The sequence below is a fragment of the Sinocyclocheilus rhinocerous genome, unplaced genomic scaffold (genome assembly GCF_001515625.1).
Source record: "Sinocyclocheilus rhinocerous isolate Xijiao unplaced genomic scaffold, SAMN03320098_v1.1 scaffold50, whole genome shotgun sequence".
Taxonomy (NCBI): domain Eukaryota; kingdom Metazoa; phylum Chordata; class Actinopteri; order Cypriniformes; family Cyprinidae; genus Sinocyclocheilus; species Sinocyclocheilus rhinocerous.
The window spans coordinates 255,328-265,937 of NW_015641057.1; the positions used below are offsets into that span (position 1 = coordinate 255,328).

Genomic DNA, 10,610 nt, shown 5'->3' on the forward strand with positions numbered 1-10,610 from the left:
GTTACTTATAATTTTACCCAGTTTGAGGATTCATTAATTATAAATGATTCTAAATTAATATGCATATATAATATTCATATAATCATAATTATCATCATCATCATCATCATTATTATTATTATTAGTGTCATATTACTGTATAATTTTGCATATTAGGAATAATAAAAAAATAGCACATGTAAATTATTCAGACAACATTAATGTGGGCCTGGGCCTGATTCCTTAATTTTGAAGACATCTGTACACTCTAAATGTCATTAGGTTGAATAATTCAGCCATTATTCAATAATTGTTTCTTTATTTATAATTTTACTTATTAACAGAAAAATAATAAAAGGTTATTACAATTAAAAAATAAAACGGTCTGTCACGAATCCGATCCATGAATTTCCATCCACTTGCCACCAGAGGTCGCCCTTCCATGATATTGACTCTCGCACCACACAGACTGTTACACATCACCCTGGACTACATTTCCCATGTTCCATTGCACTGATTACACTCACACCTGAAACCAATTACACGCTCACCTGAATGCTATTACACACACTATATAACACCTACCCTGATCCTGCTCTAGTCGCGTCAAAGCAATGCATAGGCCTATTTATTTATTTATTAATTAAGTTTTCATGCACTTTTATTTATATTTGTTTGTTTGTTTTTTGAAATGTTTATTTCAATATTACTACATTAATCACATTACATTTTGGTTAACAATGTTTTATGCATAGTATTAAATTGAATTGATTCATTAATGTTATTCTTACTTAATGTTACATTACACATATATAACCTTTTTTTGTATTAAGAACAAAGAATACACCTGGCTCAGAACAACCTGTATATTTTATAACTACTGGACAACACAAGAAAAAAATACAGTTAATTCTGTTTTGACTGGCTAAATAATAATAATAATAATAATAATAATAATAAAAAGGTTGCTAAAACAATTTTGTTGAATGAATTGGTTTTAAATTGCATTATTAAAGCCTCTCGACTGTGTGTTCACAGGTGATGTGTGCTGGACACAGGTGGAGCTGCTCTGGTTCAAAGTGCGGCGCCGGTCTTTACAGAACGTGTGACCGCCTCCAGCGAGCCCTGACTCCGCCTTCTGCAGGGCTGCGTGTCGCTGAGCGGAGAGAGGCAGCGGCAGTGCGAGCTGCGCCGCGCGTCAGTGAGGGAGACAGACACCGTTCCTGCATATGCGGCCACCGGCACCTCACTGAAACACACCGACCATGGACCTATTCGAGTTTGACTTCTTCAGGGACTGGGAGCTGGAGCAACAGTGGTACGTCTGCGGGCTTTATGTGTTTATGTGCATTCATTTTACTGAATTAAATGTCTTTGTCATGCGCTCCGATCTGACGTGGTCACATTCCGAAATACGAGTGAAACCCATTATGACGCATGATAGCGGCTGTGTCTCAAACCCCAGTGAGCGACCTACCTTCACAGCGTTTTGGGGCATCGTAGACGCGTTCCGAACGCGCATTCGCAAAGCTATGATGTCCAGAAATGCTGTCTTGTAGGCAGCTCGCTAGGGTTCGTAGTGCTGACTTCTGCTGTCTCCGGTGATGTGACTGCTCTTCTGTTTATATAGATGCATTTGTAAAATATGATTGGGACAAACTTTAATTTTGATGAATTGCGTGTTGATGAATTGAATTTAGGTTGAAACTACGTAAAAGAAACAAAGAGCAGCTTGTGCCACTTCTTCCTGCTACTTTAAACTGAATGTATCTGATTGTAGATTATTGTTTGATTAGATTATTATGAATCAAAAGTCCTATATGAGTCAGCCAGTGACACTTTATATTAGTCTTCATGTTTGGGCAATTACATTGTAATTAATGAGTAATATAAATCTAATTAACATGTAATTAGATATTAGTCACATATATTGTGATGCATCATCTAAAATTCAGTTGATTCGTGGTTTAAGTGCTGCAGTTTATTAAATGGACATGGACACAGTTATGTATTGTGTAGGATTTGGAGATGTTTGCATTTATAAAACAATCCCTTATAAAATTCTCAGACATTTTCAATATGCATTTTTTAGTGCAAAAGTGTATGTTTTGTTTTAAACCTCTACTACTAATTGCCAGTTAGATTTGTTTGTCTTTATCCATCACTTTATCATGCAAACATACATATTTTTCACATTAGTTTACCTTATTTAATCGTCATTGTTAATGTGGGCATTCAGCGATTGCGCCCCCTGCTGGTTAGGGTTATGTGTTATTTTTTTTTTTTATGTACTTTTTTATATCCTCCACTACAATATGATTTCAGCATAATTCTCTGCCTTAAATATTGGCTGATTTTTAACACTCTCCACATCCCCACCATGTGGCAGAGCACAGGAACCCATGGAGTGCAGATATGAATCCATACAAAATCAACGTAGCAGAGAAAATGAACAATAACAGTGAAACGTTTCCAAATATCTGAGCATTTATCATTTGGCCTATATTGACAAATTCACATGAACATGAATACGTTGGTTTGGTTAGCTGCTATTGTCCTGGATGACACACATTTTTTTTTTCTTTGTTGAGCTGAGTCTTAGTTGCTTCACATTTTTAAAACATTTTATCCCCTTTCTTTTGTTTTTATCCTCACCGTCCTGCGTATGACAGAACATTGTTGAGCTGTTATAAGCAGAAATGTGATTTGGAGAATACGGTTTTAAGTGGCCACATATTCTTGAACATATGATTTTGCCACTAATTTATTTATCTTTAAAGGAAAATTATAATTGCAGTCATTCAATTGTGTTTAAAAAGGACTAGCACACATTTTTGGTTACATCTCTCTCTCGCTTGAAAATTTTAAACGAGAAGAATATAATCATCCATCAGACCGACTCTCAAGTGTTATAACATGTCAGTATTTTGTCTAGGGACTTGCTGTATAAAATATGAATCCTTTTTTGAATACCCTTTCCTGGATGACACACATTTTTTTTTCTTTGTTGAGCTGAGTCTTAGTTGCTTCACATTTTTAAAACCTTTTATCCCCTTTCTTTTGTTTTTATCCTCACCGTCCTGCACATGACAGAACATTGTTGAGCTGTTATAAGCAGAAATGTGATTTGGAGAATACGGTTTTAAGTGGCCACATATTCTTGAACATATGATTTTGCCACTAATTTATTTATCTTTAAAGGAAAATTATAATTGCAGTCATTCAATTGTGTTTAAAAAGGACTAGCACACATTTTTGGTTACATCTCTCTCTCGCTTGAAAATTTTAAACGAGAAGAATATAATCATCCATCAGACCGACTCTCAAGTGTTATAACATGTCAGTATTTTGTCTAGGGACTTGCTGTATAAAATATGAATCCTTTTTTGAATACCCTTCAGTGATGGCACGTTGGCTTGTTGACTTAAACCATCTGTTGTCTGAAAAACACATTGTCTTTATTTTCCATATAGACACTACAAACATATATAGCGAAAATTAAGGTTAAAGGTTATTTTTCTATGCGCTGTGCTGATATTAAAACTATTCTCTCTCAGGAACAGCTACGGGCTAGTTGCTTATTACTTCTGCGGTGGTGGCAATTTTGTCTGTTGTTGCCACATTCATAACCCTGAGCTACCCATTAAGTCTGTGAATATTTATGAGGGTATTTAAAAAGCCATTTTTGTGTGATAAGTTTGCTTGGTCTGGGTTTTAAAGGCAGTATTGCTATTTTTACTACTATCCCGTCGACCAACCAAAATTGCATTTGAAATGTAGATTTGGCTACATACTTAAATGAATGATCGTTCTGTGTTGTGTAGCGATACATCAACGTTTCAGAAGCAAGCGTACAATAATAATGCACTCATAATTCATTGTCTTTGTGTACTTGCCATGCTTATCTGATAGCCCAGGGCTGTACTTCAGCAATCATATTGATTTGAATCTGATCTCCCGTATGTTGGTTTGGGCTTCGACATGAGTTGGATGTAATCAAGTCAGATTAGGTGGTGCAATATTCAGTGAGGTGCAAAATGAGCTCAATGGAGAGCAGTGTCTTATTTGTAGACAAAGGTTAAGCACGGGAGGCACTGAGGCGGTGGGGATTGGGACATGCTTTTCCGTGCTGACACAGCCGTGACATGAATGGCTGCCACAATTATGTTGGCTCTTCACTTTAACAGACTCAAATGGCTTTGAAGTGTGTTTTTCGATTATTTTGCGAAAGTAATTGCTCCTCTCGCTCTGTGGGTGGTGCAGCTTTTCGTTTGGTAAATCATTTTGTATTATGAGAGTGTGAGTTAAGTATTTGTCATAACCAATGCGTTTGGATTAGAGAACCGGAGCTATGGTTAATTAGACTTTATATGCCTATATTTTATAGGTTTGCGCCTTTAGTGGTAATAGAAGACCTCGTAATTAGGTGCAGTCATTTATTGTGACTTTCTTTTCATTTGGCGGGACTTTATGGCCGCCCTGAGAGCAGGACCAGAAGGGATTATTCAATGACTCAGTTGTGCCTTTTTTTCCTGTTACTTGCCCTTTTTTTCTGTCCCAATAACTCATTTTTATATCCTGGTGTTAAAATGTGCAAAGCCGAATGAGAAGTTAACCGAATTTCTTACTCTGATCATTTGTTTAGTGTATGGAAAACACAGGCAGTACTTTTGCATTGTTAGTATCAATACTCAGAAGACCATATATACCGTATTGTCCCGAATATAAGACGATATTTTTTTCTTGGAAATACATCTGAAAAAACACGGTCGTCTTATATTCAGGGTCTAGACTTTGACATGTCAATTTGCGTTTATAATTTTGTTCAGTGTATATAATATTTATTTACTGTATGTATGTATGTATTTTTACCAGCTATTCACATTGAACAAAGTGTATATTTTCATTTGAGCTGATTTGATCTGAAACTTAAACTAGATTCTAATTTCCTTCAGGAATTGAAGCAAAATGTTTTTTTGTTTTTTTTGGTATATTTAGGTTGTAGACTTTGATTATGCATGCATAAATAAAATTTCACATCATAGCTGCTTTGTCATTGTCACAACTTATTTTGCATGTGAATAAACATGCACAACAAAGTATTTGCTGTGTAAGCATATACAAGTAAGATGAGACCAATCACAATTTAGAATGCAAAAATATGTAATAAAGAAGACCAGTCAGCAACCATGTGAATATTGCTTTGGCATCATCAGTCTACATTCTAAGTGTATGCACTGCACTTTTACTATACACTGTTGTATCAATTTTATGTGAGTTTTTTTCAGTGCATCATCTAAAGTGCACTACTTATTTTTAAAATTTCCAGTGTGAACACACTGCACACAATATTTATACTACACGATGGCATAGAATATAGTGCATAAGTATGCAAATTGGGATGCGCTTAGAAGTCTGTCAGTGAAAATTGAAAGGAAATAAACAAATAAATAAATAAATAAATAAAAAGCGCACATAAGACTGAAACTACAAAACACAGTCTGAAAGGGAAAATTACAGAAATTCAGTAAATAATATTAGGGTTTTATAACAAACTCTAAGCAGAAATATTGAAATATATCAATACCTGCAAGATAAACACCGAAAAAATCTTTCTGACAGTTTTACTTTGCAGAATTACGAATAAATGTATCATATTTGTTTGATAGCCCACTTAAGATCGATTTGTAGCACACACACACACACACACACACACACATACACACACACACGCACATATATATATATATATATATATTAATGCTCAAAACCAGTGAAATGCAATACAAACTATGAGAAAATAAATGGTAGCAAACAAAAAGAAAATGCATATTGCCAAACCAAGTTCTCTTTTCCATAATTAAGCATTTATTTAGTGAAGTTCAGAAAGTAGCGCACTTATAGTGTGACAAACAAAATGTTCTGTTATGCTGTGAAACAACACTTTCTCTTGGTTTATTGTCTGTGTGTGTGTGTGTGTGTGTGTGTGTGTCGTGTCCACTTTGTGGCACATTGTGTGCTGTTTCTCTTTGGTCCCATGCTGTTTAGTCACAGGGATTGAACATTCTCCGTGGTCGTGGCACAGATCTACCCAGCTTCCCTCGCCTTCCCGCTTCCACCTTGACCACAGCTGGGGACTATATATCACACGGCTCGCTCGAGGAGCCGCGCTCCGTGCCAATCTCATTTGTGCCCGGCTTGAAAAGGCAGCCAAGCCAGGCTGTGCCCGGCACATCTCTGCAGTCGCCGCACAAGCGAGGAGGCTCGGCAGTTGGCATGCTGTTTGTGAGAGCAGGCTGCCAAGCACAGTGCCCGCGATCTCATTTTGCCACCTGCAAAAAGAAAGCCAAATGCTGTGGCATGATAAAGCAGCAAGGTTGGCACGCCGGTCAGGTTGTATGGGAGAGACAAAAGGTGACGGGTTGCCACCCTTCTGCCCTCGGGTCCGGCACGCAGTTAACAAGTTCCTCTGAAGGGACGGCGGTCAGTAGAACTGCGGATTTGAGTAGTTCAATGGCTAAAGATCTATGGACACAAATATGACTTTCAACGCAGTATATATATATATGTATTTTATTTTATTTTATTTTATTTATTTATTTTCGTTCAAAGGAGATGAAGACGGCAAACCAGTCTAAGCCAATTTACTTTTTTTTTTTTTTTTTTACATCTGAAGAAAATAAATAATAAATAATTGTTGATAACTATTCATTATCATTATTAAATTTAGGGCTGCAGATAATCAAAATAAACCTATGATATATATGGCTTAGTACGATTATCAAATCCCAAAGACTGCGGTTTAATTAAAATTAATATATGCTCCAGGCAGTGTTCTGCCAGAATAAAAGCCAAGTGGTTTGTTATTTGAAAAGTAAGAAATTAAGACAACATTAACATTAGTATTTAAATTTTACAGTTGTATTTTTACAGTTGTACAGTTGTACACTATATATATATATATTGTTTATTATTATTATTATTATTATTATTATTATTATTATTTTAACATAACACATAGATCTATAATCACAAAATATTTGGTCAGCTCTGAAAACAAGCACAGCAAAACTGGACCTTAATTAAAATAAATAAATAAATAAATAAAAAAATAAAAAAAATTAAACAAAATAATAACAAAATAAATAAAAAAATTTCGCAATTCAAATTCTCCCCCCAAGTTGTGCAGCCCTAAAAATTATTTCATTACAATAAAATAATAATAATAATAATAATAATAGATATGTTCACTTCTGAAATTACTTTTCTGCTGACATGACCAAGGCTATAGGAATAAGCTTAAATTGATGAATATGTATTTTTCAATTTTATTATTATTATTATTATTATTATTTTAGATTATTTTTAGATTGTTCTGAGAGGTATTTTTTTTTCCTGTTTTCTGATTGTTGTTAGCCATAGGCTATGCCATTGCTTGGGTGTTCTGGGTGATAACAAGTCAGTGTTCATCCAGTTGAAATCAGTATCAAATAACCCATTTCTAACTAAACAGACTGCACAGATGAACCAGCAGGTGCTACTTTACCTGATTACCTTGATTCACAGTGATCCTGCATCTCAATGCCAGTCAGCGTAACACAGAACAGTTGAAATGGCTCGAGGAGCGATGCTGAAAGAGGAACCTCCTCCAGCACGGCTCTTCTTAAGGTCTCTCAGCCGTGTCTCTGGATGGCTGTCCGGCTCTAGAGAAGTTATTAGCTGAGCACTAATTACAAAAGACCCAGTAAGGACTGTGCTAATGGCCCTGTGAATTCAAATGCTTAAATATCTGCTTCAATTAGCCTTGTCCGTTTCGTTTAGACAGCATCAATATACGTGCCAAGACTGTTTTGACTCAAACATCAATGGTGCATAAAAAAGCAAACAAAACATGAACGGAATATGATTTTGGCCAAGGCTGTATGCCAAAGACTAATTTAGTCGTTGATTAACAAAGCAAGGTTACATAAATAGTGGTTGATTAATATAACTATTTAAAAAGTGGCTGGTAAATGTGTGAGTGGTGGACTTTTATGATACTTGAGTGCATTTTTGACTAGCAATCAAGGACTTTCTACAGCCAAAGTGATGGATTTGGTATTTAAAAATAATAATTTATTTGGACAAATTACTCAAAAAATATTTAGACCTAAATTCAAAGTAAACGTATTTGAATTGCATATAAAATATCAATCCATTTGAATTTTTTACTTTAACTAACAAACTTAATTTGTTGCATATTTGTCAGTCATACATAAATAAAGCATGTTCGAATTTGTGAAAACAATTATTGTTTTATTATTTTTTTTTTCTTTAATTACGTTTATTGGTTTGTTAAAACTGCAATCCAAGCAAATGGCAATTTGATATGCAATTCAAATATATAAATCATACATGTTTTTAGATATTTAAAAGATTATATGATTATTTCGATTTAAAAATGACATTTTTTTCTATGTGGATGTATTGTAAAATGTAATTTATTCCTGTGATCAAAGCTACATTTTCAAGATCATTACTCATTCAGAAATCATGTGACAAGAATTCTAATATGCTGATTTGCTGCTCAAGAAATATTTCTGATTATTATCAGCGTTGAAAACAGTGCTGCTATATATATATATATAATTGTTTTTTTTTTTTGTGATTCTTTAATGAATTCAAACCAACAGCATTTATTAAAAAAAAAAAAAAAAGTTTTATCTTAACATTTTAATTTCTTTACTGTCAATTTTGATCAATTTAATGGGTCCTTGCTGAGTAAAAGTATTAATTTCTTTACAAAAATAAAAAAAAATAATACAAAAAAATAAAATAAAATTAATAAAATAAAATAAAATAATATAAAATTAAATTAAATTAAATTAAATTTTGTCATATGCCATCAAAGCTATAACAGAAATGGGCTGCTGGTCATGGATGTTGGACACGACTTCTTCTGGACTGCTTTCAGTATTTAATAAGAGACATCAAAGTTTCCCTGCTCACATCAAATGAATCAAGCAAACAGATAGGTGTGCAATGAAACAGCGACGGCAGATCCGTAATGAATGCCTTTCTTATTTGTCGGCAGACTTCCGTTGCCGTCTGATTGGCTGGATTCCGTCTAAAGATCTTCAGGTTAATCAAGCTTCATGCTTCAAGCTTCCAGCTTACCTTTATGCCACGAAGCAATTTACTCCACTACCTCAAAGGTCACTGCTTCCACTGAAAGCACTCTATGACAAATATGATGATTCAATACAGCCACGCAGGCATCTGCAGAGGGCTTTTTTCAATCTCATTTCTTTCTGAGAGATGAATCAGTTTGTCTTTTAGACTGACCTTTTGCTGTTCGCTTGGTGTAAGCCGAAGAAAATTGCACATCCTTTTTAGAGCCCTAATATTAATGAATGTCTCGATTGAACAATATTCAGATGTTTCTTGTTTCAGAAAGCGAGAGACACGTGCATTGCTTATTGCTGGAGTTCATGCATATTGGGAGGAAACAAAGCTGAATTCCTGACAGTCAAGCAGCGTGGAGAGCTGTATATGACTCGTCAGGATTCACAGAGTTATGTGCTGAATATTGAACTTTATATGTGAGTTTTGCATTTGCATGATCTATTCTTGGAGCATTGTTTTATGTGTGGGCATTTTGCCAAAGCACCGTGACAAAGATGGTTGAATATTATTTTGAAAATATTCCTGCACAGCACCAAATACACAAAAATCTGATTCCTCAGACATATTCATATGCAAGAATCTGCTGTACTGCTGCATTCTGGAACAACATGATTTGTTGTTGTTTTTTTACGCATCTGTTTCCTTGATTCATTTGATATGAGCTAGGCTTCCAACTTCTGTCTGCTATTACATACTTCAATTTTTTTTTTGCCACTTAACTTGATGACAGTAATTATGAGCATTAATTTTTATTGTATGGAAAATAACAACTTTGACATTTTGATTATAACTCTTTTTGTGTTATTGGGAAGAACGTGAAATGGTTTTCAGACAATGCAGAGTGGATGGATAATGACAAAATGTTCAGTTTACAGCAAATGAACTGCAAAATGTGCAATGTGGATATAAATGTGTTATAGTTAATTAAAATTAAAACTAAAACCATTACAAAATTGTTACAAACAAACAAAAACAAACAATGAATGAATGAATGAATAAATAAATAAATACAATGTACTAACGTAACTAATAATGTACTAACATAACTAAACCAAAAGCTGAAAAAAATAAATAAATAAATAAAATAAATAAAAACTACACAGACATTTTTAAAAACAACATACAAAATAATGAATGAATGAATGAATATTTTTTAATAAAAATATATTTATTAACTGAAATAAAATAAAAATATAAAAACAAACTCATTTTCATTTAGTTTAGCTTGATGTACTAACATAATTAAAGCGAAAACTGAAATAAAAATTAATCACAACTATACAGACATTTTAAATAAACAAATCTAATTCAAAAATATTAACAAAAACTAGTATCTCAATTATACTAAAATAACAAATATTTTAAGTTGTTATAGTGTTACAGAATACAGATTGATTGGTTGATTGGTTGGTTGGTTGGTTGGTTGGTTGGTTGATTGGTTGGTTGATTGGTTGGTTGATTGGTTG

At 34.0% G+C, this 10,610-nt stretch overlaps 1 protein-coding gene across 1 annotated transcript in view; it reads left to right on the plus strand.

The window, feature by feature from the left end:
- Positions 1-1,110: 1,110 nt before the first annotated feature.
- The window catches only part of LOC107754505 (AF4/FMR2 family member 2-like), a 259,399-nt gene continuing 249,899 nt past the window's right edge, over positions 1,111-10,610 (plus strand). Inside the window, exon 1 of the mRNA XM_016570984.1 lies at positions 1,111-1,297. Coding sequence (XP_016426470.1) covers positions 1,245-1,297 — 53 coding nt within the window. The 5' untranslated portion in view covers positions 1,111-1,244. The remainder of the gene's footprint in view (positions 1,298-10,610) is intronic.